The following is a 27,929-nucleotide window of genomic DNA, read 5'->3' on the forward strand; positions in this document are numbered from 1 at the left end:
CTTCCAATTTGTTGCAAAATAAAGGTAAATGAATGAATATTACTAGAATGTAAGAGTTTTAGCTTACAATTGTGTTTTTTTGTCCATTTTGGTCGAGTCAAAGTTGACAGAAGGTTGGTATTTTGGCACTGATCGTTATTTATATGAAAATATTTCAAAACTGATAAAAGCTACAACCATGGGTTGTTTTTTTGTTGTATTCTACATGAAATTGTGCACATTTTCATTTATAAAACTTTATGTAACGGCTAATATATAAAACTCTACAAACATTACGACAATCGGACGAAAATTTTTTTATTTTTTCGGCAGTTACCGCACGGATTTAGAAAAAAGTTTTTTTTCTAAAATTCACCATAAATCAAAATATTGTGCTAGAGACTTCCAATTTGTTGCAAAATAAAGGTAAATAATTGAGTATTACTAGAATGTAAGTGTTTTAGCTTACAATTGCGGTTTTTTACCATTTCGGTCAAGTCAAAGTTGACCGAAGGTTGATATTTTGGCACTTTTCGTTATTTATATGAAAATATTTCAAAACTGATATAAGCTTCAACCATGGGTTATTTTTTTGTTGTATTCTACATGAAATTGCGCACATTTCCATATGTAAAACTTTATGTAACAGCTAATATAAAACTGTGCAAACAGTATGACAATCGGGTGAAAAAATTTCTGATTTTTTTGGAAGAGTTGCAAAATGAAGGTAAATGAATGAATATTACAAGAATATAAGAGTTTTAGCTTACAATTGCGTTTTTCGACCATTTCGGTAGAGTCAAAGTTGACCGAAGGTTGAAATTTTGGCACATTGTTATTTATATGAAAATATTTCAAAACTGATAAAAGCTACAACCATAAGTTGCTTTTTGTTGTATTTTACATGGAATTGCGCACATTTTCATATATAATACTCTGTAACGGCTAATATAAAATGGTGCAAAAATTATGTCAAAGTGACAAAATAATTTCCGAGATGTGTTGCTGATGCTTTTTAGTGCGAGAAGAAAGAAATTCGCGCTTGCGCACCTGGGTAACGATTGTAAACTAAACAACAGCTTGATCCGTGAGCTCCCAGCATCCCCCAAGACGCGTGATTCAAAAGTTTTCGCCTAGTAGGCCTTAACTGTTTTTTTGCGAATTTAAAAAAAAAAAAAATTTTCGTCAGCGTACCATACGTCGGTTCGGCACCCGACAGACAATTTTCGTCGACGTTTAATACGTCCAATCGGCGTTAAAGGGTCAATAGTGATAAAGCATTTTGAAGGATAGGAAATTAGATAGTGTCTTATTAGAATTATAATGATATTGATGGACAATTTTAAAAAAAAATGCAGTATTTATGGTACAGATAGTGTTCGAGTAATGATAATTCGTCTTACAATAATTCGATTTTATGATGGGGTTAGCATTTAATACTGATACGACAATATTTTGAAAATATTTTTAAATTTTGCTCGTAACGGGTGCAGCCCAGCAGTGTACAACAGGAAGCAATAGAGACAGACCAAATTACAGTAGCCTAAATTAAAATAGCCTAACTTTATCCCATCTTCTAGTTAAATAAGATAAAAAAACAACAAAAGAGAATTATGAAAGTTCATGTTTTAACGTTTTACTCGTTTGGTAAATGTGTACAGCCATGAACAACCAAACGAGAAACTACATTTTGCTAAATACAACAAAATTGGATAATAACATCCATCTGGCTTGTATTTCAACCATCGTATGATAGTAAACAATTACCACAGTTATGTTATAAATGACGTTATGTATAATAGGACTGATATATTTTTAGGTAATAACTTTGTTTGCTATTGATCAAAGATCAGCAAGGAAACATACTGTTAAATTTAAGAAAAGTTGTAGCTGAAGCTGAGAACACTTTTTGAGCTGCTAATGACCGTTATTGTGCATTGGTAAGAAAGATAAAACTCCCATAAACTTATCCGATCAAACACAACTGTAGATAAAGTTGAGAGAGAATCATTTTAATCAATACTTCAGGTCTTGAAAGAATACAGTTTACTGCTGTTTTCACATCAATAAAAGATAAATAACGTAAGGGTAAAGCCTGTACTATGAAGAAATCACGTAAAAATAGTGAATGGAATCACATTATTTTCCTTACACAATAAACATGCCCACAAAGCAATCTTTTAACGAAAAAAATAATTGTTCCGATACGTAATACAAACCATCGGTCCTTTAACAATAGGAAGTAGCTAGCGGCAGCTGGAACGGTCGTAAGCTTCGAACAAGGGGAGAACGGTAGTTAACTGCTTGTCCGACAGTGCGGCGCCGCGCGACTGGGGAGGTAAACAAATCACTTTTGCTTTCGGCCGCGGGTGTGAAGGACGTGTTCGTCATCCGCTCTCTGCCCGCTTCATCGTCGTATGCTTTGTTTATATTGTGTTTTCTACTAATGGTTTGTTTGACTTGAAAATGAAACTGTAAGTACACTGTTTTCATTTTCATTACTTAATTATGAACCAACATGGAGTTATCGCCGTAGATGCGGCGATTTCCTCTCTTTTCATGAATTGAACCCTTGAATTATGTCTCGGTGCCGAGGGCGGGCGCGCTCGCGCCGAGTCATGTATTTTGGGCGAAAGTGTGTAATTGAAAAATGTAAGTACTCTTTTCATTATATTTTTGCCCTGTGCGTTCGTTACCGAAGAGTGTGATTGCGCTCGGCACGAGCCTTTTAATTTTGTATAATAGAATGCAATGAAGTGGATTTGCAATTGCTATTCTTTTCATTTTCATTTATTTTATTTGCATTTTGATAATTGGAATTATTCCTTCATTTTCATTTATTTATTTGCATGAATTTAATGGATCATATTTCCGTTCTTACCCGGGAATTGATCCTTACGATTTTTTTTATGTGAAAATGAAATCGCAAGTGCAGTATTCTGTTTCATTTCATATATATTATAGCATCATATTATTGGATCAAGTTTCCGTTCTTACCCGGGAATTGATCTTTTCCCCTTTAAGTTCTATGAAGTGAATCGCTTAGGGCAGTATTCTGTTTCATTTTCATATTACTTTTCACTGCTGTGCGGGGGTAGGGGAAGGCGAAAGGTCTGCCAGGAAGTCGTCGGAAAGCTCTCCCGCGACTCCCTTGGTATCCGATTCTTCGTCTTCCTTCCTGCCCCCGCTCAGCTTCTTCGTTGTATTTTGTATTTGGGGTCTTTCCTTGCGTTCGGGGTGGGGGCATGTCTTTTTTTCCCCCCCCCCAGGTTGGGGCGTGAAGGGAACCCCATCCTTACTAATAATAATCTATGTTACCGCAGGTGCTACATCCGTGGGAGACGACCTTGGACAGGTATGGCCGGACCACCGCGGAGGCAGGGCCGTGCCTAGCATCCACGGGCTGCTGCAGCGTCTAGCGAGGTCTGGGGCGGTCTCCACTACTACCACGGCCGCTTATGCTGCTCCCCCCCCTCCTGGTCTACACTCCCCATGCTGTGTCGATGACGCCGTCTGCCGCTACTAGGCCGCAGCCGTACCGAGGTGGGGTTGCCGCCGCCGCCTGTTTTTCTTCGTGTTGCCTGCCCCAGACTTCCGCTGTTCCAGCAGCTCGCCCCTGGACCGGCCGCCAGGACCCAGGTTCCGCTGGCTGCCGATGATTCTACGAGGCGATCGCTGGGCCATGCCGTACCTGCCGCTGATGTGATTCCCGCTGTTTGGCTTGGCTTGTTCCTTCTGGGTCTACCGCTGCCGCTGTTCCTGCCGCTCCTGAGCTGGTTGCTGTTCCTGTCGCTCCTGGTTCCTGTGCCTGACCATGCTGGTCCTGCCCACGGTGTGTCTTCCCCCCAGTCCCAGGTCCTTCCGGACAGGTGCAGTCGGGCCGTGTTGCTTCGGCCAATAGCCCCGGCTCCGGCCTGGATGGAGGACCTGACAGACTGTCCTGCGTGAGCTGACGAGGAAGAGTAGAAGAGGAAGCTGTCATCTTCATCTTCATCGTTCTGCTGCTGCCTCTTCCCCTTCGACTTCTAAGGCCCATAAGCCGAAGAAGAAGAAGGCTGCCTTCCCCCCTAAGAAGTCTCCTTCGGGAACTTCTAAGGGCCCGTCCCACCCCGGTGGGATGGGGGGGGGGGTCCTTCTGCTGGTCCTCCTGCTCCTTCTTGGGAGAGCGGGGCCCGTCTCCCCTTCCGTAAGGAAGAGATAGACGGGGACCAGAGGAGTATCGGTTAGCTCTGGTACTTCTCCCGCCTGGTGCTAGCGGCGATGCCGCTACGCCAGGTTCCGGCTCGGTCTCTCGTTTGCGAGAGATCCCGAGTGTACGTTCTCCCTCGGGAGACCGTGCAGCCAAGTTTCGGCGCCAGAGTTCGCTCGGCGCCAAGACGCGGCACGGAGCAGAAAAGGCTGGTGAGAGACGCTCAGGTGACTCTTGCCAGGCCAGCGGCCGCTCTTGCAGCGACCAGCTGGTAACCCGGGTTTTTCCCCCCTAAGAAGGCTCCTTCGGGACCTTCTAAGGGCCCGTCTCGCTCCGGCGATTCGGGGAGCTCTTCTGCTGGTCCTCCTGCTCCCTCGGGAACAGGGCCCGTATTTTCTTCTACCAAGGAGAAGAAGACGGGGACCAGAGGAGTACCAGCTTCGGCTGGCACTTCCTCGCTGGTTCTAGGTTTTCTGGTTCTGCCGCTAACCAGGATCCGCCTCGGCTTCTCGTTAGCGAGAAGACCGAGTGGACGGTCTCCCGCGGGAGACCGTCCAGCCAAAGTAATTGACACGCGAGCTCGCTCGCCGCCAAGACCGAAGCGCGGAGCAGAAGACTGGCGAGTGTCGTGCAGACGACTCTCGCTGGGCCAGTGGACGCTCGCAGCGACCAGCTGGCTGCTCGGGTTGACGTGACGGTCGCTGACCAGCCACGGGGTTGTTTTAGCGAGGAAGGGGTCCCCGCGGTCGTCGGTACCAGCCACGGCTGGTACCAGCGGCTCGACGCGCCGAGAGGACTCTCGCCGGTCTCACCGCGACAACGAGCCTAGCAGGTCACCTGACGCCGCTCCCATCGGGACCGGGCGGGCGGAGACGGTAACCCAGCAACAGCTCGCCTGACGCTAGAGATCAGCGTCGACGTTCTCTCCGAGCCGACCTCTCGCCCCAGCGAGCGGCAAGCTAGGCCTGCTGCTCGATCGCCACTGCGGGTGGACGATCAGCAGCAGCCCTCCAAGCACGCTGGTCCTGCCAGCGAGCTAGGGGGGGGCGTCAGGTCTGCTTCTCCTGTACCTTCACCTCCTCGGGCTACATCGGGAGGAGCGAGGTACCTATTGAGTTGATCGCGAAGAGGTGCGCCGCTCGCGATTCCCGCTATGGACGCCGTTAATGGACCAAGTGGCACGGTTTTTCTAGGACCGACCAGGAACATACGCGCAAGTAGCTGGAGGCAAAACCGTTCAGGGGTCTTGCCGCTGTGGTTCCTCCTTCGGAAGGAGGAGTATCGGTCGGGATACTGTTCTTGCTGGGGGACGGGACTGGACGGTCCTACTCCGCAAGACGGCGGGTTACTCCCCCGAGATAACGGAGGAAATTTGCGAGAAGTCATTAAGCTGGATTCGTCAGCATAATGACCTTGCGGAAGGATTGCCCGCTCCACCAGCAGAGCCCACGTCTCTGCTCGAGTCGTTTTGGGGTCCCGCGAGGGAATCCCAAACCAGACGGTGGGTCTGCCGCGATCGGAGCTTGCCGATTCTGTCTCGAACCAGAGTCTCTCGTCTCCGGACAAGAAGGCTCTCTCAGTTCTGGCCGGTCGATCAAGCTACTTCCACCTCCTCTACTGCGACAGCGGCGTTTCTACGTGTCTTCGGACACCGTATTTAAATACTCCTTCGGTTCCTCCTGAGAGGTTTCGACCTCGACGAGGACTGGAATGAGTCGGAGGACGGTATTGGCTCTCTCCTGTCAGGTGTCGATCAGCCCCACCCAGACGACGTTCACAGTGGCGGCAGACCCTTACCTACAGTGAGAGTTCGTAACCCTCCGCGGAAAACGTTTTCTCCTGACGATACGTTTTCCCAGACTCTGAGAGACCATCGCCGCAAGGCGATGGCTGCTCCTATTCTTCTCCAACTGCTAGTTCCACTGGAAGGCGAGCGAGTATCCAATTCCTCATTCCCTCTCTCCTTACGGCTACGAGGGAAAGGGGGGGGAGGGATCCTACAGAGATTTCTCTGTAGGATCCCACGTTCGGGACTGCGCTACCGGGGGACCTTCGGGTCCTACCTGACGTAAGCCCCGGTCGTTGAGGAGGGATCCTGCCATTCTCGATTTCTACGGGAATCGAGAGGACCACCAGCCGATATCGTTTCACGAATTCGGTGGGGGTTTCGCAGACTGCTTAGAATTCTAAGGAATTTCTAGCGCATTCAGAGTGTTCGAGTTTTTACGATCTCCAAACACTTAGGCGAGACCACGGTCTAAAGTGAGCGAGACGAGAATCCCCGATGTTACATGATAATCGGGAACCTCGCCTATGCTCGAATTCCTGGAATTTCTAGCATTGGGAAGAAGACTGCTGCTGAAAGAAACTATCTTACAGTAGGCGACCAACCTGGGAATAGAGAAGATCGGACGGGAATATCCAGTTTGGCTTGAACTATCGTCTTAGTATTCTGTTCACCCATTGAAGCTTTCCTTCGAGGAAGACTTCTCCTTCACTCTTTGATAGAGATCGAAGGTGGGTTCGATCTCCAATCCTTATTTTGTTTTCTTGAAGGAAAGAATTTAGGATGGAGATCGTTTGTTCAGAATCCTACAAATATACTACGTATATTAACCTCGCGACCATGATTCTACTAAGCAGTTTGAATGGTCCGAGGGGTAGGCGCATATCCTAGTTTATCTCGGATTGCGACTTAGAGAGAAGTATTCTAATTGAACTGCAACTCGGGGTTGCCTGCAACCTCCCAGGAGTTTTCAGTTTCAATTTTATATACTTATGGTTTTGTCACGACAACACCATTTCAACTTTTATATTTACCGAAATTCGTTTCGCCTAAATATAATTGCTCGAGCATATCTTTTATGCTCGGTAGTTCTAGCCGAACGCATTCCTTCATGGATTACATGGCAACTCAGGATGACGAGTCGGCGAGAGCTCAGGCTCAACTACTGCGTATTGAAACTGCCTGACAGCAGCTCAGTATCAGCTGGCCTCCGAGATTCACGGTCAGTTATGTCTCTCTCTCCCCTGGCTTTGATTGACTACCGAACCGTATCTCTGCCCAACAATCATGGACTTAGGTCTCTGATTAATGGGGATTCTCGCAATAATGAAGGACCATCTACTGCTGTGACGCTAGATTCCATCGCCTTCGACATTGCGAGAATTTTCAATAGAGATATCTCTTGGACTCTTTCATCTTTCTGTTTACCGCACGGTAACAGAAGTCTGTACAAGTCTCCCGCTGCATCGCACTGCGATAATGCGAATGATTTTGCAGACATCTGAGTTTGTCTTCAAAATATCTCGTATTCGTAGGTGTACAATTGTTCATTGTTCACCCGAATTACGAGATATGTCAGAAGACATCGCCTACTCTCCGACCTAACAGCTCTACTTCCAAATGTTCAGCCCATGAGAAGCAGTTCTTCAGGCGGTTTCCCCTGTGTTTTCATTACTGAAGAACGCCCCGCTTTCATTGCAACTACGACTTCTATCACCGACAGCAATGAAATAGCGGTTAGCGTTTTCAGTCATTTGTAAGCACAGGTTATGAATCTTGAGAATCCTTCTCTCGATTCGTCTGTGAAGACGTAGGTTGCATTCAATATCTACCTTCGTCTTCAACGGTACATAGTGTTTGTTTCTCCTTAGCTGAGATTCAACACCATGAGATGTTTTGCCTTCAGGGACCTCGGTCTCTAGAAGGCAATTGACTTTCGCCTGTTGGGCACATGCCTTAAGAGAATCATCACCTCGCTGTCCGGCATTGGTGACAACAAATACATTATTTGTTTGGTCTCTCGGCATAACCCTTTAAAGGCGAAGGTCACGTGACTTACTCGGATGCTTGAACAACTTGCCTCCTACCGAACGCAGTCAGTCGGCAGCTGTCAGACGCCCGAGTCCGTTACGAACTAACTGTTGACTTAGTTTCGGTTTGTTACAAAGCAATCATGACTTCGTTTTAATAGCTGTCACAGTAACCCATACCATTGACACCCACCATGGAGTGTCGGTGTCCTATCCATACCGAGAACTTCGCTGCATGGGGAGTAGAGGATGCGAGAGACTTCGTGGCAAACGGACAGACCAGTATGGGTACTGCACATCACCCGAAGTAGAGCAAGAGGGATAGGTCATGCGACTATTTCCTTCTTTTCCTCTGAGGAACTGCATGACTTCTCCTGCGAAGTCAAGCATCCAGGGGATGGGGATCCGTGACGCTCGATTTCGTACCGAACTTCGTAGCGAAGACTCAGAACCCTTCGGTCCCTGACGATTGGTTCGAGTCGTTCACATTCCCCTCCCTAATGGACTTCACCGCCTTCGATGCGAAGGAGATGCTGCCTTGTCCGCAAGAACTTCTCCGTGGCGCAGGTACTGAAGGCAGGGGTCTGGTCCAACCAGACCACATGCCCTTCCTTCTACCTTCGGGATATTGCCCACAGGTCCTTGGATCTTTTTCCTTGGGACCCGTGGTGGCTGCTCAACACGTTGTGTAGCGAACCCAGACCCTCGCAGGCTGAACAGCATCGAGGTCCTGTGTGACCGTAAGAATGGATGAGTGAATGAGAGTGTGACTGGCTCCTCTTCCCATCTCTTCTTCCCCTACCTGTGGTTAGAGGGACACGGTCGTCACTGCTGGATTAGGACAAGATGCAGTGAGCTACTCAACAGAGCCCCATCCTATCCCTTTCACTAGGGATAGGGAGCGTATATCCACCACTTCCTCCAACAAGGGGGAGGAAGTGGATGCCAGCTTGAGACAACCCATACTTTATGTTGCCTCTTGCAAACAGGAACAAGTTCTTGCTTGCTGGTACGAAGAGATACGCTTGCCTCTCTCTTAGTACTCGGCCCAGAGGTCTGACCATTGATCCTGCGGTGCACACCCCGATCAATCGGACAGAGGCTTGGATCCCTCCCTCGCTCTTACGACCAGGGAGGCATTCCAGGGATGGACGAACACCAGTCTGTTCATCAAAAGACTCAGATTCCTCCCACCAAGAAGTGAGTCTTCCTATTGTTAAAGGACCGATGGTTTGTATTACGTATCGGAACAAATGACAATTTGTCGAAAATTGCATTTTTCCTAACTATACAAACCTGAGGTCCTTTACATATAGTCCCTCCTCATAGCCACCCTCACTCTGCGTATTTTGCATGGGCCAAAAGCAAAAGTGATTTGTTTACCTCCCAGTCGCGCGGCGCGCGACTGTCGGACAAGCAGTTAACTACCGTTCTCCCCTTGTTCGAAGCTTACGACCGTTCCAGCTGCCACTAGCTACTTCCTATTGTTAAAGGACCTCAGGTTTGTATAGTTAGGAAAAATGCAATTTTCGACAAATTGTCATTTTAGTTCCTGAGACATATTAAATTCAAATTTCGACTTAAAATTAACATGTCTTATAACAAAAAGATGACCTTGTCTCATATAAGTAAAGTATCTAGATATTCTTTTATGCTAACTAGAAGCAAAACAATTTGCTCCGAATTGGGGCAATATGATGAAATAAACTCGTATTTGCCACGAGCTAATTTCCAAACCAAAACACTGACTGCTTTGTTAGTATTTTATGATGCAATACGTAATATGAGAATACATACAATATAGTAATAGGATAGAGTTATGTATAATTTTTAAAAGATTAATGGAAAAGATGCATGTTCGTTATGTTTTTATTCCATAATTATATGTAGGCGTTGCTCAATTATGCCGATATCGGTCCGAATCTGAGTCTGATTTACCATGGTATCTATCATTGTATATACTAGGCTAACTTGTTAATGTTATTCAATTTCTCTTAGTACTGAATTATCATGAGCCAATATGCATTGAACTTGGAGAATTAGCTGAAATTAATAATTACTATGCCACATATGTATAAGTATACTGTGTAGCGTAGGGTACGCTACCCTATATGTAAAGATGTACTGATTACCTTAGTGTAGGTTAGGTTATATTTGAGATACGGTTTTTTTCGACATACGATGGTTTTTTCGGAACCTAACCCCATCGTAAGTAGAAATTGCGCACATTTTCATATATAAAACTGTATGTAATGGCAAATATAAAACTGTGCAAACATTACAACAATCGGACGAAAACATTTGTATTGCAAAATGTTTAGGTGGAAATTTGTAAGGCTACCTTAATAAGATAGAATTCTGAAGGTAAATTCAAGTTATATTTATGTCCATTCTGTTTGTATACATTACTTACTTAAATTCATGATATTTCTATTCATTGTGAATAGTTTATTTGCTGTCTATATATTTATTTAATATATATACACATTTCTTTGTGGTTGGATCTTTCTCATAGCTCAGTAAAAAGAAAATAATCTTGAATGCAGCTTAAAGTGGGTGCAGTTATCTACATGATTCATTATGGACACATATGCATCCTTTCTAACAGGAGTTTTTGATGGACAATGCAACAAGTTTGTTATGGACAATGCAACATATCTTCATTTCAGGCAAGGTTTGAAACGTGATGTTGAGGACACTCGTACATCATCTTTGTTGCACTTGATAGGCCTTCTTGAAAAATTATCCCATCCACCAACAATGATTTTACTGGAAAATGTAGCTGGCTTTGAAAAATCCCTGGCAAGGGAGCAACTCATGGAAATGCTGAGGAGCAAGAATTATGTTTGGCAGGTCTGTAATAAGATAAAATAAAATAGGGAATGCCACAAATTGGAAAAATTTTTAAATACTATTGATTCCTGTCCAATTGAAGTTTTATAAAATGTTAAAACTTTTGTATCTAAATTTTTTATTTTTCACCTTGTTGTCCATTCTTTTATGCTTTTTGATTTTTTATTATTATCTGGTAACCTAATCATAGATAAAGGAGTGATGTTTTAGTATAAAACTATCTTTGTTCATATACGAAACAAACCTTCAGTCTTAACATTAGGATTTACTAGCGCCAAGCTGGAAACCGGTAGAATTAAAATGAAACTTGTGAGATCCAGGGACTATTGGCATCTATACCAGGTCATAGGGCATATATTACCCAGAATACCATCTATACCAGGTCACAGGGCATATATTACCCAGAATACCCTCGGTGTCCTGTGACCCACCAGTTATTTTTCTACCGCCTTTAAGATAGGATGTGTTTACTCTCCATCTGTTTTAAAGCCGGTTTTAGTTGCCCAGTTTTTATCTATTTCACTTTCATTTTTCTTGTTAATTTTCACTCTGAGTGTGCTCAGTGTGGGTGTGATCTGTAAGAGTGTGTACTTGGTGAGATGGAGATTTTTGCTTCACCATCGGGATCATCTTCCGTTTCGAAGAGAAGACAAAGGAAATGCCCTGGAGTAAGCGGCTTTTTGTGTTCAAGATTCCTAACTTCAGTGTCAACAGATCCTCATCCAACGTGTAGTAGGTGCAGAGAAAATGTATGTACGATTACTAATCCGTGTTCAGTTTGTTGCGGTTGGTCGGTGGAACAGTGGAGGAAGTTTTATGAGAAAGGGTAGTACAAAAGAAAGGAGACGACACCATCTTTGGATGACCAAGCGTTGCCAGCTTCTTTTGTATCGCCAATACACCAGACTGCTCCATATGTTTCGCCACCTGCTTTTGATTTGTCCCATACCCCTTCGGCTTCTCCTAGCGATTCATTATCGGAAACTCCTGGAGGGTTTTTGGGTAATTTTATGCATAATATTTATGCTCTGTTGTTCCCAGCAGGGAGAGGGGGAGCATCGCCATCTTTGTTCCAGGTGCCAGCTCCCGACGCGCAGAGAATCGAAGGTACGTGGGTAGTGCTAGGCCTACCAGGCATACCAACCTTGGAGGGCTTGCTGTAGCATTATATGGCGTCACGATTCCAGCAGAATCCGGCAGTGCTGAATGTTCCTCATCCTCCTGGCTTGCACTTTATGGGAAATAATGCTGTGGCTATGCCAACAGCTTCAATGTTTATAGCGATGCAGAACGTTGGAGGTAGTTTTGCTGCAAACGCAGGGATGACAGCAGCAGCCACCCAGTCTCTCTCTACAAGATTGGTGACGTTACAACCAGCGTCACACACTGACATGGCAGACGCGATGACATCACAGCCTACTGCTTCTCGATCTACTTCGCTGCCTCCGGAGCCAAATACGCTTTCTGACTCAGTGGTACACACAGTAATGAAGAAATTACAGGATCTAGAGCAGAAAATTGCTAAGAAAGACAAAAAGAAAAGGCGTGATTCGTCGACTTCTTCGTTATCTTCCTCTAGATCAGCGTCATCGCTAAGTTCGATGACGTCATGGCGTGTACCAGTCAAGTGTCTGAGGATACAGGATTTCGTGACCTTCTCGGGCCAAGAAGAGAAGAGTGAATTCTTCTTTATCTTCGGGCCAGGACTGTCACATCCCAGTCAGCAAGAAAATCAAGAAGTCAGTGGCTAGGAAGCTCAAAGCTAGCAGATGAAGTCATTTACAAGAGTCCGAACGAGCAAGAGCGTCGACGGTCACTGGGCTAGCGGCCGACGCGGAGTTGCCAGTAGAGATTACAAAGAGTCTAAGAGAGCTACAATGCCATTGGTGAAATCAACGTTGGGGGCGGAGAGTGCAGCTAAGAATAGAGCACAGATACCAGTTTCGCCTGTAAGACCGTTTAAAATACGGAGAAAGGATGAAAAGGCTCCCATTAAAAGAATGAAGAATAGAGAGTTGACAACCTCGTCTGATACGTTGGTGGAAGGCGCTGTCCGCTTAACCCTTAAATGCCGAAGCGGTATTTTAAAAATCGTCTCCCCTATGTCGGCGGTGTTCGCCAGTGAGCGCTGAAGCGGAAAAATTTTTTTTTTTTCAGAAAATCACAGCACGCTTAGTTTTCAAGATTAAGAGTTCATTTTTGGCTCCTTTTTTTGTCATTGCCTGAAGTTTAGTATGCAACCATCAGAAATGAAAAAAAAATATTATCATATATAAATATTGGGATATATGACAGCGCAAAAAAAAATTTCATATAATTGTATACAAATTGTGCTGTGAGCAAAACGGTTAAAGCTAATGAGTTCATTTTTTTCTGTTGTGTTGTACACTAAATTGCGATCATTTTGGTACATAACACATTGTAAAACATCGAGGCAACACAGAGAAAATATTATCACAAAATGATGCATGAATTCGTAACGTGCGGACGCAAGAAAAAACTGTTTTCAAAAATTAACCATAAATCAAAATATTGTGCTAGAGACTTCCCGTTTGTTGCCTAATGAAGACAATTAATTGAATATTACTAGACTGTAAGTGTTGTAGCTTACAATTGCAGTTTTCGACCATTTCGGTCGAGTTAAAGTTGACCGAAGGACAAATTTTTTCTATTTATCGTTAGTTATATGAGAACATTTCAAAACTGATAAAAGCTACAACCTTAGGTTGTTTTTTTTGTATTCTACATAAAATTGCACACATTTTCATATATGAAACTTTATGTAACGGCTAATTTAAAATGGTGCAAACATTATGGCAATCGGATGAAAAAATTTATGATTTTATCGGAAGAGTTACCGCGCAGACGTAAAGAAAAAGTTTATTTCATAAATTCACCATAAATTGGAATATTGTGCCAGAGACTTCCAATTTGTTGCAAAATAAAGGTAAATGATTGAATATTACTAAAATGTAATAGTTTTAGCTTACAATTGCATTTTTTGACCATTTCAGTCGAGTCAAAGTTGACCGAAGGTTGAAATTTTGGCACTTATGGATATTAATATGAAAATAGTTCAAAACTGATAAAAGCATCAACCATGAGTTGTTTTTGGTTGTATTCTACATGAAATTGTGCACATTTTCATATATAATTCTCCATGTAACGTCTAATATAAAATGGTGCAAAAATTATGTCAAAGTGACGAAATAATTTCCAAGATGTGTTGCTGATACTTTTTAGTGCGAGAAGAAAGCAATTTGCGCTTGCGCGCCTGGGTAACGATTGTAAACAAAACAACGCCTTTATCCGTGAACTCCCAGCATCCCCCAAGGGGCGTGATTCAAAATTTTTTGCCTAGTAGGCCAATAACTATTTTTCCGCGAATTTTTTAAAAAACTTTGTTTATATTGACGTACGATACGTCCAATCGGCACCCAACAGACAATTTATATCGACGTTTAATACGTCCAATCGGCGTTAAAGGGTTACATGAGGAATCAATGCTGAATTCTCCGACGGTCGTTGGAGACTATATTAATCACCATAGAGAGGAAGTTAGCTCGGTTTTGAGAGAGCCTTCATCTTGGAGGTATAGGCAAGATTCTCGCTCTAGATCCGCTGACTATTCGAGATCGAGCCGTCGGCAGCCATCAGAGATCAAAGAGGCCGCGGCCGTAGGGGCAGACGCCCACGAAGCACCTGAACGTGTGTCAGAGGATAGGAGTGAGATAGCTTCTCCTGTGGCTGAGCACAGTACGCTAGAACTGGAGGAAGGAGAAAACCAAGATTTTATACATTCAACTTCCCTGCCAGATATATACTTAGCTATAGACTCCGTCGTCTCCGACAGAATTTCAAATTTCGCGGCACACGCTACAGTAGGTCGGTGATCTACCGCCCTGCCCTGGGTGGCAGGACTAGGAACCATCCCCGCCCTTTCTAATCAGAATTCTTCTGTCGCCGACCATCAACATTGTTGTTGGTTCCTCTCGATTGGTTTTTCTTTTTCACCGGCAATTGATCTTCTTGACCGACTTTTGGTGACGTATCTGGATTGTTGGATTGGCATACGCTTTTGTGGACTGTTTTGTGGACTTGATTTGGATTTTTTCTTTTTCTTTAAATATTCTGACTCTGGTATGGTTGTGAGACGTTGTGTGAATGTAGGAACTGTAAGGTGAGGTTGCCGAAAGCTTCGGTAGACCCTCACACGGTATGCAAGAGGTGCAGGGAGTATGAATGTTCTTTTACTAATACTGTAAAGAATGTGAGAACTTGAGTGAGAACGAATGGAAGAATCTAACTAATTATTTAAAAAAGTTAGAAAGAGAAAGAGCGAGGAAGGCTTCTCATAGAAGTTTAAGTAGTTCTAGATCTGAACTAATTCCAAGCTTGGGATCTTCCCCAAGGGTAAGTATTGCTACTTCTCCTTCCATTGCAGCCCCCTTCTCCTATGCAGAACCTGTAGATCCAGCGAAAGAACTTGCAGATCTAAAAGCAGCCTTCAAAATATGGTAAACAAAATGGCTGCCATACAAGGTAAGTCTAGTGATTTGTCATTAGACAGTGATATAAAGTGTCCCCAGTGTAGTGGAGGGGGCATCTGGTCGGCTCAGCAACGCTCCTAGGTCTAGACCTCTTCCAAGCTCACATGCCCAGAAGAAGGAATGTCGAAAGCCGAAAGGAGGTTGTGGAGAATCCCCACCGATCAGGTGTCCCTTCGGCGGTTTCTGTGACAAACCCCAGACTGCCAAGGACCGCTATTGTAAAAAGCGTCCTACGTGAGTGTTTCTCGTCGTCGGGATCTTCATCACCGAGACGTGATTGGAGAGATTCCGATCGATCTCGGCCTCTCAAGAGAGTTGGAGGGCGCCGACTATTGACTCGAGCCCTGAAAACTTCCCTGAGGAGTCTCCATCGGGAGTTAAGAAGGGCGAGAAGAGCCATTCTTCCAACCAGAGTGAGAAGGAGGCAGGAGGTGGAGGCTATGGACTCCTCCCCGCCTCCTCCTTCCCCCCTCCTCCCGAAGAGGATAAAGAGGAGGCTACAAAGAGGTTCATGATGGCGAGCAGGAACAGATTTCGTCATTTGTAGGAGTCCTGTCAAAGGAGCCTCCTAGAAGAAAGACACTTCCCTTCCTATTAAAAGATCCTCCAGATGTATGGAGGTATCTACCTCCAGGATCGATACTCCTACTCGAGGTGAGGTTTCCTGTACGCACCTGGATGAAACAATCACACGTCTGGCACCGGCCAGGAGTGAGGAGTCACCCAGGAGTGAGGAGTCAACCAGGAGGCAGGAGCCAAGAGCCAAGAGTGTGGAGGCATCCAGGCAAGAGGCAGAGCAGGAGGCTAGAGCCAGGAGGGGCAAGAGCCAGGAGGGGCAAGAGCCAGGAGGCAAGAGCCAGGAGGCAAGAGGCAGGAGTCTAGAGGCAGAGCCAGGAGCCAGGAGGTAGGAGTCAAGAGGGCAGGAGCCAGGAGTCCGTAGTCCGATCCGTGAGTCAGGAGGCAGGAGTCCGGAGTCAGGAGGCAGGAGTCAGGAGTCAGGAGGCAGGAGTCAGGAGCCAGGAGGCAGGAGTCAGGAGGCAAGAGTCAAGAGCCAGGAGTTCAAGAGTCGGGGACCTTGTTTCCTGGAGGTTATGACTCTTCGCCAAATGGAAGCTCCTCTCCTTCAGAACATAGGAGGTCTTGGAAGGACTCTTCCTCAAAACGAGAACGTTCTCCTTCGTCGGATCGAGGGTTAGACGAGTTGTCTGACGACGATCCTCCTGCTAATGAGGGACTTTCGAGTTACAAAGTCTTGGCCTCTTTACTACTACAAGAGTTTGGAGATTCTCTTAGTCCTGCAGCCTCCTCCTTCTCCTCGTTCGCTCTTTTCGAGCTCAGCTACGGCTCAAATCGTCGGCATTCTTGAAAATGAAGCCTGCGATATCAATGAAGAAGGCACTCCATTCTTTAGATTCTTGGATGGACAAGAAGAAGGAGTTAGGAAAGACGGTATTCGCATGCCTCCTTCCGATTGCACGAAGGAGAGGTATTTGGTATGGGACAGGAGAGACTATGGTCTTTCTTTACCCGCCTCTGCAGATGCGACTTGCCAGTTTAGTGGAGGCCTCTAGACGTCACTCCTTAGGATCGGTCAGAGCGACGTGGAGCACTTCAGAGTTGAACCACTTTCTAAAGGGACTTTTTGTCACTTTAGAGGTGTTTCAATTTTCTGGATTGGTCGCTCGGAGTTCTGGCCAACAAATCTAAGGATCCGGAGTTTCTGAAGAACCCAGAAATTCTCCATAGCGTTCTGTCCTGCATGGACAAGGCAGTACACGGACTGGTTTCAGGTGAAGTGGCTTCACTTTTCGGTGCTGGTCTCCTGAAAAAGAGATCAGTATATGGTTCCCTTTTATCGAAAGGGGTTTCTCCGAGCCAGAGGACTGCCTTACTGTTCGCCCCGCTATCAGATCATCTGTTTCCTTCTCAGTTAGTCAAGGATATATCTCGCTCACTAACTGAGAAGGCAACACAAGACCTACTTACTCAAACGTCCAAGAAAGGACGACCGGTAGTGGCGACGGTTAAGAAGGAACCTCGTCCTACTCAGCAGCCCTTTCGTGGAGGTGCAACGGCTCGTCGTCCCCCTGCAGAAAGAAGAGCTCTGAAAAGAGAGGAAGGTCTTCATTTAGACCATTCAAAAAATCTAAGTGACTTGTTGCTCTCCAAGCACCAGTGGGCGCCAGACTCCTGAACTTTGCAGGAGTATGGGAACAAAGGGGAGCCGACCCTTGGTCAGTGTCGGTCCTGAAGAAGGGATATGTAATCCCCTTCGACGACAAACCGCCCCTAACATCTACGCCTCGGGAACTGTCAGCGAGGGTACAGAGACCCGTTAATGCGAAAGACTCTTCTTCAGATGGTGGAGCAAATGTGGGAAAGAGGCCATCGAACTGGTACAAGATCCACACTCCCCGGGATTTACAATCGCCTTTTTCTAGTACCAAAGGCATCGGGGGGGTGGAGGCCAGTTCTGGACGTAAGCGCTCTGAATCGCTTCGTACAGAAAAAGAAGTTTCGTATGGAAACGTCCGCCTCTGTCATGTCGGCGCTTCGCCCAGGAGATTGGATGGTCTCTCTGGACCTACAAGACGCCTATTTCCACGTTCCCATTCACCATCAGTCAAAGAAATATCTTCGCTTTGTGATAGGAGACAAGATCTTTCAATTCAGGGCTCTGTGCTCGGTCTGTCTACAGCCCACAAGTATTTCACCAACCTCATGGCGAATGTAGCAAGATGGCTTCACCTAGAAGGGATAAACATCTCCCTCTACTTGGACGACTGGCTGATCAGGGCCAAGTCGAGGAGTCAGTGCTTGGAGGACTTGGAAGTAACAAGGAACATGATAGATTCGCTAGGGGTTTGCTCGTCACCTCGAGAAGTCACAACTGATCCCCAGCCAGAACTTGGTCTATCTGGGGATTCAGATGGATTCTCGGGGTTTTCGGGTATATCCTTCGCGAGAAAGAATTGCTCGAGGTTTGTCGAGAATCTCGAGCTTCTTAGAAAGAAAGGACAGCTCAGCGAGGGATTACCTGAGCCTTTAGGGACCTGTCCTCATTGGAGAAGTTCTTCTCGCTAGGGAGACTTCACCTTCGCCCTCTTCAGTTTTTCCTCAAAGAGGTGTGGAGCTGGAAGACGGGTCAACTCTCGGACATCTTCCAACTTCCACAAGAAGTAAAAGAGCATCTGAGGTGGTGGATCCCTCAGCTTCAAAAGAACGAAGGCTTATCGCTTGCTCTGCAGAACCCAGACCAAGTGTTGTTTACCGACGCTTCGGAGTCGGGGATGGGGAGCGACGCTGGGAGCAAGGGAGGTGTCAGGCACCTGGACAAAAGGAACAGGTGTCCTGGCACATCAATTGCAAGGAACTTGTGGCCATACACCTAGCCTTAAAGTCCTTCGAAAAAGATAGTCAGAGACGGGTAATACAGATCACTCAGACAACACCCGGCTTCTGGCTTACATAAGAAAGCAAGGAGGCACGCACTCGTTCTCCTCTATCAGTTGACAAAACACCTGTTAACCTGGACGGAAGAAAGAGGCATAACTCTCCTCACAAGGTTTGTTCAAGGGATAACAAAATGTGAGAGCGGACAGACTGAGCAGGAGAAAACCAGGTCCTTCCCACAGAATGGACTCTTCACGAAGAAGTGTGTCGAAGTCTTTGGTCCCTGTGTGAGACCTCACATAGACCTGTTTGCGACGTTCCTATCCAAAAGAATAGAGACCTTTTGCTCTCTAGTAGAGGATCCGAGAGCCTTCGCTATAGACGCGTTTCTCATGGATTGGTCGGGTGTGGACGCTTACGCCTTTCCCCCGTTCAAAATCCTGGGGGAAGTGCTCAGGAAGTTTGTAGCTTCGAAGAGCACGAAGTTGATACTCATAGCCCCCATTTTGGCCAGCCCAGGAATGGTTCACGGAGGTACTGGAGTGGATAGTGGACTTCCCCAGATCGCTTCCAAACAGACACGATCTACTCAGACAAACCCCACTTCGAGAGGTTTCATCACAACCTCCCAGGTCTCGCTCTGACTGCCTTTCGACTATCGAAAGACTTTTCTCGCGAGGCTGCGGGCTCTATCGCTAGAGCCCGCAGAGCTTCGACGAGAAGAGTATACCGTCGAAGTGGGAAGTCTTTAGGAGGTGGTGTAAGGTTCAGAAGCTGTCCTCCCCTCCAGTACCTCTATAGTGAATATTGCCGATTTCCTCCTCTTTCTGAGAAAGGAGTCACACCTATCTATCTCGACAATAAAAGGATACCGAAGCATGCTGTCTTCGGTTTTCAGGAATCGAGGCCTAGACATTGCTAACGACAAAGATCTACCACGATCTAATTAGATCTTTTGAGACGTCGAAAGCAGCTACTCCTAGAACACCTAGTTGGAATCTAGACGTGGTCCTGAAATTCCTTTCATCGGACAAATTCGAACCTTTACATCTGGCGTCCTTCCGCGACGTCACTAGAAATGCTTGTTCCTGGTGGCTCTCGCTACAGCCAAGAGGACGAGCGAATTACACGCTCTGGATTCCACGGTGGGGTTCAAAGGAGATGCTGCCATCTGTTCTTTACCAGACAATGTTTCTGGCAAGAACGAAAACCCATCAAAACCTTGGCCCAGAAGTTTTGAGGTAAAAGGCCTATCTAACCTGGTAGGCAGAGAGATAGAGAGATCTCTCTGTCCAGTGAGAGCTCTTAATTCTATTTAGAGAGGAAGAGACAGATTGGGAGCTTGTCACAAGGTCTTTGGTGTGCATGAAGAACCCCAAAAACGATCATGTCCCAAAAGAACGCCTTAGCTTTCTTTGTGAGAAGCGTTATTACAGACGCTCACAAGAACTGCTCTGAGGCATCCTTCGGTCTTCTAAAGGTCAAGACGCATGAAGTAAGAGCAGTAGCAACGTCTTTGGCGTTCAAAAGAACATGTCTCTGAAGAATATCATGAGACTACTATTGGAGGTGCAATTCAGTGTTTGCATCTCATTATCTGAAGGACGTGAGAGTGACCTATGAGAAGTGCTTCTCACTAGGTCCTTTTGTATCAGCAGATACAGTACTGGGTCTTGGAGCAAAGACTGATCCTTAATTTTGTGTTTTTTTCGTACATAAACCCTCTTGTCAGATATGTGCTGTTTCTAGTAGCAAGCTCACTACTGTCGCACGGGAGCAGAGTCATTGCTGGTAGGCGATCAAGGGTATGTATGACTAGTAGGGGGAGTAACAAAATTTTTTTTTTGTATATTTTGTAATGTAAAGTGTAATTATGTTTCGAGTTTTTTTTGGTTTGTTTGTGAGGAGTTTCGTGGGGATGACATCCTTACCAATCTTAAAGAATAAAACATGGGATGTTAGGATCAGGTGATCGGGATCGGTTTTGTGCTCCTTGAACAAGGTGTATTGTCATGTAAGTGGAATAGCACCCAATGACAAAGGCCTTTAGGCTCTGCCGAGTAAGTGGATAAGACCCCATTGGCAGACCCACAAGAACTCTTAGCCATAGATCATTATCTCGCTGAGGCTCTTGAGGCTAAGCAGACTACAAGGCAGTAGCCGCAAGAAGTCTTCAGCCTAATAAGGTAGGAACCAAGGTTTATAAATACCTACAACATATGTTGTACCTGTCTATTTCAGTAGTTAGCTGTCTCTTACCCACCGACCAATGGGTGCTAATCAGCTAAGTATATATCTGGCAGGGAAGTTGAATGTATAAAAATGATATTGTCATGTTACAATAAAGTTTTATACATACTTACCTGACAGATATATACGATTAATAGCCCACCCCCCAGCCTCCCCGCAGGAGACAGGTGGAAGAGAAGAATTCTGATTAGAAAACGGGGATGTTCCTAGTCCTGCCACCCAGGGCAGGGCGGTAGATCAACCTGACCTACCTGTAGCGTGTGCCGCGAAATTTGAAATTCTGTCGGAGACGACGGAGTCTATAGCTAAGTATATATCTGTCAGGTAAGTATGTATAAAACTTTATTGTAACATGACAATATCATGTTTCTGGCTTCGTATGTGGAGTTGATTGATTTGATTCGTCAATTCAATAACCTTTCGGGGAGCATGGAAACACCTGCCAGTATGCTGCCTTCAGAGATTGACATGGTGTTTGGGTTGAAAAAGCACACCCAAGTTGTCGTATGAATTCCCTTGTTCAAGTCATGCAGAGTCCGTTTTACAACACGTAAATGCACGGATTGCGGGAACGGATAATTCCTTAAGATCAAATAGATCGTTTAAGTTTATCCCTCCTCCAATGATGAAACATAGGAAATATTATACGACACCAATGGTTCCTTTGCTATCTAGACAAATTAACCCAAATGTGGTAAGGTTAAGGCCTGGATTAACCTTAGATCAAGTTAAAATGGAATGCCCTTCCATGACTTGCCAAGTGGTTGCTACGTTAGAAGCAACGGCTTCTGTCTTTCAGACTGCTTTGGTCAACAGCAGTGGTGAAAATTGCATCCTCAGAAGTGACAAGAAAAGTAGTGGATGAATCAATGTTCATTAGATTACTACAATCAGGTTCCAAAGCAATTGCGTACTTGACAAATTTAAGTGCCAATGTTTGGGCAAATATCCTGTTAATGAGGAGAGATGCAGCTTTGGCTAGACTAAGCCGCACTGTTGATTTGGATTCCCTGCTAGCAATGAGGAATGGGGATATCTTAGAGTCGCAATTGCTGTTACCAGAGGCCATACTGGAAGAGGCTATAGATAGGAGAAGGATGGACACTTAACGATAGATTGGTACAGTAGGCAGTTAGTAAAACATCTAACAGTCAAGCTAACCCTATGGAGGTAAGGAAGCAGCAAATATCTCGAAAGAAGCCAGTGAGACATAACATTCCTAATAGAGCAACAAGACCCTCTTCCCCAAAGAAGTTATCTCATTGGCCCTTTCACAATAGAAATAACAGAGGAAGGGGGATTAGGGGAAGAGGGAGAGGCTCAAGACGATAGGATGGGCACCTCTCATCACTCAGCCACACCAGTGGGGGTTTGCCTGGCAAATCAGTGGAAGGTGTGGCAGGAACTGGGAGCAGAGCAGTGGGTGGTGGATGTTCTCAGGGTCGGGTATTTGATTCCGTTCGAAGTAACCCCACCCCTGACAGAACAGCCATTACCTCACCTTGCTTATGCTCAGGAACCTCAGAAGGCTTTTATTCTGCAAGAGGAAGTGAAGAAGATGATGGAAAAAGGGGCTGTGGAACGAGTATCCATTCCGTCAAAGGGGTTTTACAGCAGGATTTTCCTTGTCCCCAAAGCCAACGGGGACTGGAGGACAGTAATAGACCTGTCAACATTGAATCTGTTTATAAGGAAAACCAGATTCAAAATGGAAACTCCAAAGACAGTTCTACAAGCAGTCAGGATCAAGGACTTTATGCTGACAGTCGACTTGAAGGATGCATACTTTCAGATCCCAGTCCATCAGTCTTCCAGGAAATTTCTCCGCTTCAGTCTTGCAGAGAAAGTTTTTGAGTTCAAAGTCCTGTGCTTCGGATTGACAACGTCTCCTCAAGTTTTTACAAGTGTTCACTCTCGTGTCGACATGGGCGCATGCTCAGGGAATCAGGCTAATAAGATATCTAGATGATTGGCTGGTGATAGCAAAGTCCAGAGAGAAATTACTCCGGGACAGGGCGACCCTTTTGCAGTTTTGTCACAGCTTAGGTATTGTGATAAATCAGGAAAAGTCACAGTTGGATCCAAGTCAACGGCTGGTGTATCTGGGAATGGTTATAGACACAATAAAAGCCTAAGTATTCCCGACAGACCAGAGAGTAGAGAAATGCAAACAGGTGGTGAATGCCTTTCTGGAAAAACAAACACAGCCAGCAAGACAGTGGCAGGTAGTACTGGGAATTCTAACTTCATTAGAGAAGCTAGTACCACAAGGGAGGCTACGCCTTCGATCTCTACAATGGAGGATGAAGGAGTTTTGGTCACCAGTAGTAGATCACCTGTACGAGCAAATTCCCTTGTCGGCAGAAGTGAGGAAAGACTTGCTGTGGTGGGTGAAGGACAACAATCTGACAGTGGGTGTTCCCCTTCAGCAACCCTCCCCAGATCTCTTGCTGTTCTCAGATGTGTCATTAGAAGGTTGGGGAGTCCATATGGAGGAGCTGATGGTTTCAGCAAAATGGAGTGGCGAGGACAGAGAACTCCATATAAATGTGCTGGAGTTAAAAGCGGTGTTTCTAGCACTACAGGAATTCGGGGAGAGGGTGAAGGGGTAATCAGTGGTATTGATGTCAGACAACACCACAGTAGTAGCTTACATAAACAAACAAGGAGGCCTAGTTTCTCGGCAGTTACATGTGATGGCAGTTCAACTTCATCAGTGGGCTGTAGAAAACCTAGTAGACATCAGATCCTGGGAATGGAGTGGTCCTTGCACCAACAGGTAGTGGACAGGATGCTCATGTTGTGGGAAAGGCCGATCATAGACCTATTCACAACCAGGTACAACAAAAAGTTGGAAGTGTATTGTTCGGTAGTCCCAGACGTAGAGGCAGTAGCAGAAGATGCGCTACAACACCCATGGGACAATCTGGCGTTTACGCATTTCCTCCATTTTGTTTAATCTGTCAGGTTCTGAACAGGGTAATGCGGTCTCAGAACCTCAGAATGACTCTGGTAGCTCCTTTAAGGCCGAAGGCAGAATGGTTTCCGGACGTCTTGGCACTCCTAATAGACGTGCCGAGAGAGTTACCCCCATGGAACAACCTACTATGTCAGCCGCACATGAGAGGTACCACCAGTCGATGCAGTCCCTATGACTTCACGGGTAGAGACTGTCAAGTATCTCCTCCGAGCGAGAGGGTTTTTGCAAAAAGCAGCAATGCAGATGGCAGGAAATATCAGAAAGTCATCTGCAGCAGTATACCAAGGAAAATGGTCAGCACTGTGATAAGTGTCGTAGAGGGAACTTGTCTCCACTCGGTACCACTATTCAGCAATTAGCAGACTTTCTGATATATCTCAGGACAGAAAGGCATATGTCTGTATCTGTTGTGAAGGGGTACAGGGCTGCTCTAGCCTCGGTCTTATGCATGGAAGGTGTGGACATTTCGTCTTCATGGGAGTTGGCCATGTTGATGAAGAGTTTTGAGCAGTCATGTTCGCCAAAGGAACTAAAAGCCCCCCCAGATTGGGATTTGACCATGGTACTGAGTAGTCTGACAAAACACCCCTACAAACCACTAAGGCAGTCCACAGATAGGAGCCTGACCCTGATGACAGTCTTCTTATTGGCCTTAGCTTTAACCAAAAGGGTTGGGGAACTACATGGCCTGTCATATATCGTAAAGCATTCGAAAGGTTGGAAGTCAATGGTATTCGAGTTTGTTCCAGAATTCGTGGCCAAAACTCAAAACCCATCAATAGTGGACGGCAGATTCGACTCCTTTACCATACCTTCTCTGGCAGAATTCGTAGACAATGACAAAGAAGAGATGCTTCTGTGTCCCGTCAGGGTAATAAGAGAGTACTTAAGAAGGACAAGGGACCTCAGGCTGGGGTGCCGGAGGTTGTTCGTAAGTACAGGCGGCCCGCGGTTAACGGTGCAATCACTCAACGGCGAATCAGTTTTACGGCGATCGTCAAAAATATTCATTAAAAAAATAAGGCATTTTAAAGGTATCTTTACGGCACAAATTTCAGTTAACAGCGCCGCTAGCGCCGTTGTCTAACGAGTTCATACATATGTAGAAATGCCATTCAGACCATAAAGGTTATGCAAATTATATTAACCCTTAAACGCCGAATGGACGTATTAAACGTCGAGTCAAAATCTCCCCCGATTTCCGAATGGACGTACCATACGTCGGCTCAAAAAAGTTTTTTTTTAAATTTGCGGAAAAATACTTATAGGCCTACCAGCCGAAAACTTTTGTATCACGCGCCTTGGGGGATGCTGGGAGTTCACGGATCAAGGCGTTGTTTTGTTTACAATCGTTACGCAGGCGCGCAAGCGCGAATTTCTTTCTTATCACACTAAAAAGTATCAGTGACAAATCTCAAAAATTATTTCGTCACTTTGACATAATTTTTGCACCGTTTTAAATTATCCGTTACATGAAGTATTATATATGAAAATGTGTGCAATTTTATTTAGAATACAACAAAAAAATACTCATGATTGTAACTTTTATCAGTTTTGAAATATTTCCATATAAATAACGATAAGTGCCAAAATTTCAACCTTTGGTCAACTTTGACTCTACCGAAATGGTCGAAAAAACGCAATTGTAAGCTAAAACGCTTATATTGTAGTAATATTCAACTATTTACCTTAATTTTGCAACAAATTGGAAGTCTCTAGCACAATATTTCGATTTATGGTGAATTTATGAAAAAACTTTTTCCTTACGTCCGCGCGGTAACTCTTCCGAAAAAAAATCATACATGCGATTCTGGTAATGTTTGCACCTTTTAAAATTAGCCATTACATAAAGTTTTATATATAGAAATGTGCGCAATTTCATGCACAATAACTAAAAAACAACCCATGGTTGTAGCTTTTATCAGTTTTGAAATATTTTCATATAAAAAATGATAAGTGACAAATTTTCAACCTTTGGTCAATTTTGACTCTACCGAAATGGTCGAAAAACGCAATTGTAAGCTAAAACTCTTATATTTTAGTAATATTCAATCATTTATCTTCATTTTGTAACAAATTGGAAGTCTCTAGCACAATATTTCTATTTATGGTGAATTATGAAAAAAATAACATTTTCCTTACGTCCGTGCGGTAACTCTTCCGAAAAAATCATAGTGCGATTGTGGTAATGATTTTGCACCATTTAAATTAGCCGTTACATAAAGTTTATATATGAAAATGTGCGCAATTTCATGTAGAATACAACGAAAAATAATTGAAGGTTGTAGCTTTTCTCATTTTCGAAATATTTGCATATAAATTACGATAAATAAAAAAAAAACCACGTTCGGTCAACTTTGACTCTACCGAAATGGTCGAAAAACGCATTTGTAAGCTAAAACTCTATATTTTAGTAATATTCAATCATTTACCTTCATTTTGCAACAAATTTGAAGTCTCTAGCACAATATTTCGATTTATGGTGAATTTATGAAAAAAACTTTCCTTCCCTCCGCGCGCGGATTCTCCGCCATAAATCTCGAATTGCGTACATCGAATTCTTGGAAAATTTGCTCCGTTTCATATTAGGCCTTTCATAGAGTTTTATATATGAAAATGTGCGCAATTTCATGTAAAATAAAGGAAAATATTTTTGAAGGTTGTAGCTTTTTTCTCATTTTCGAAATATTTGCATATAAAATCACAGTAAATAGAAAAAAAACCACGTTCGGTCAACTTTGACTCTACCGAAATGGTCGAAAAAACGCAATTGTAAGCTAAAACTCTTTACAGTATCATAATATTCAATCATTTGTATTCATTTTGAAACAAATTGGAAGTTTCTAGAACAATATTTAGATTTATGGTGAATTTTTTAAAAAAACAATTTTTTACGTCTGCGCCTTACGAATTCGTACATAATTTTGTGATAATATTTTTCCGGTGTTGCTTTTATTGTTTTACAATGTATTATATATCAAAATGATTGCAATTTAGTGTACAATACAACGAAAAAAAAGAAACTCGTTAGCTTTTTACCGTTTTGTTTTTTGCACAGCGTGATTTTAATACAATTATGTATGAATTTTTTTTTTTTCGCTACCATATATCGCATTATTTACATATGATAATGATATTATTTTTCATTTCTGATGATTGCATACTAAATATCAGGCAATGACAAAAAAGGAGCCAAAAATGAACTCTTAATCTTCAAAACTAAGCGCGCTGTGATTTTTTGAAAAAATTATTTTTTCCGCTTCCGCGCTCACTCAAAACCGGCTCCGGAATTCGGGGGAGTTTTTGATTTTTACCGCTTCGGCGTTTAAGGGTTAACAAATTTTATGGAGAGTTATTACGTAGGTATTAGGGTAAAATATATGCCTCTGACGCTGTTCTATGCCGAAAATATAGTTCCATAAGTGCAAATTTAGCTATGGATGTGTCGATTCATAATTGTTCATGCTTTTGTTTAAAATGTGTATGAAAATGTATTACGTGAAAGGCATTTTTATTTCTGTACAGAAATATGATACAAAGGCAGCTTTTGAAACTGCCCTTCACGTTATCAAATACGATGTTTTTTCATGTTCTTTCTTGTAAGCCGCCGCCTGCCGCTCTTCCGAAAATATCGATTTAAAAAAAGTGCAAATTAGCGATCGATGTGTCGATTTTATAAATGTTTATGCTTTTATGTTTAAAATGATTATGAAAATGTATTACGAATAGGGTATTTTTATTTCTGTGCAGAAATATGATAAAAAGGCAGCTTTTGAAACTCCCCTTCAAGTTATCGACTACGATGTTTTTTTCAATTTTCGTTCTTGTATGCCGCCGTCTGCCTCTCTTCCGAAAATATCGAGTTAAAAAGAAAAAAAAAAATGTGCAAATTTAGCGATCGATGGTCGATTTTTCAAAT

General features: G+C 44.2%; 1 protein-coding gene across 4 annotated transcripts in view; it reads left to right on the forward strand.

Moving 5' to 3' along the window:
• LOC135205757 (tRNA (cytosine(38)-C(5))-methyltransferase-like) overlaps nt 1-27,929 on the forward strand; it is a 71,534-nt gene that overhangs the window by 39,778 nt on the left and 3,827 nt on the right. For all 4 annotated transcript variants that reach the window (XM_064236884.1, XM_064236885.1, XM_064236886.1 and 1 more), the window contains one exon: nt 10,654-10,837. In XM_064236884.1, the coding sequence (XP_064092954.1) occupies nt 10,654-10,837 (184 nt within the window). The remainder of the gene's footprint in view (nt 1-10,653; nt 10,838-27,929) is intronic.

Source organism: Macrobrachium nipponense, chromosome 24 (genome assembly GCF_015104395.2).
Source record: "Macrobrachium nipponense isolate FS-2020 chromosome 24, ASM1510439v2, whole genome shotgun sequence".
Classification (NCBI taxonomy): Eukaryota; Metazoa; Arthropoda; class Malacostraca; order Decapoda; family Palaemonidae; genus Macrobrachium; species Macrobrachium nipponense.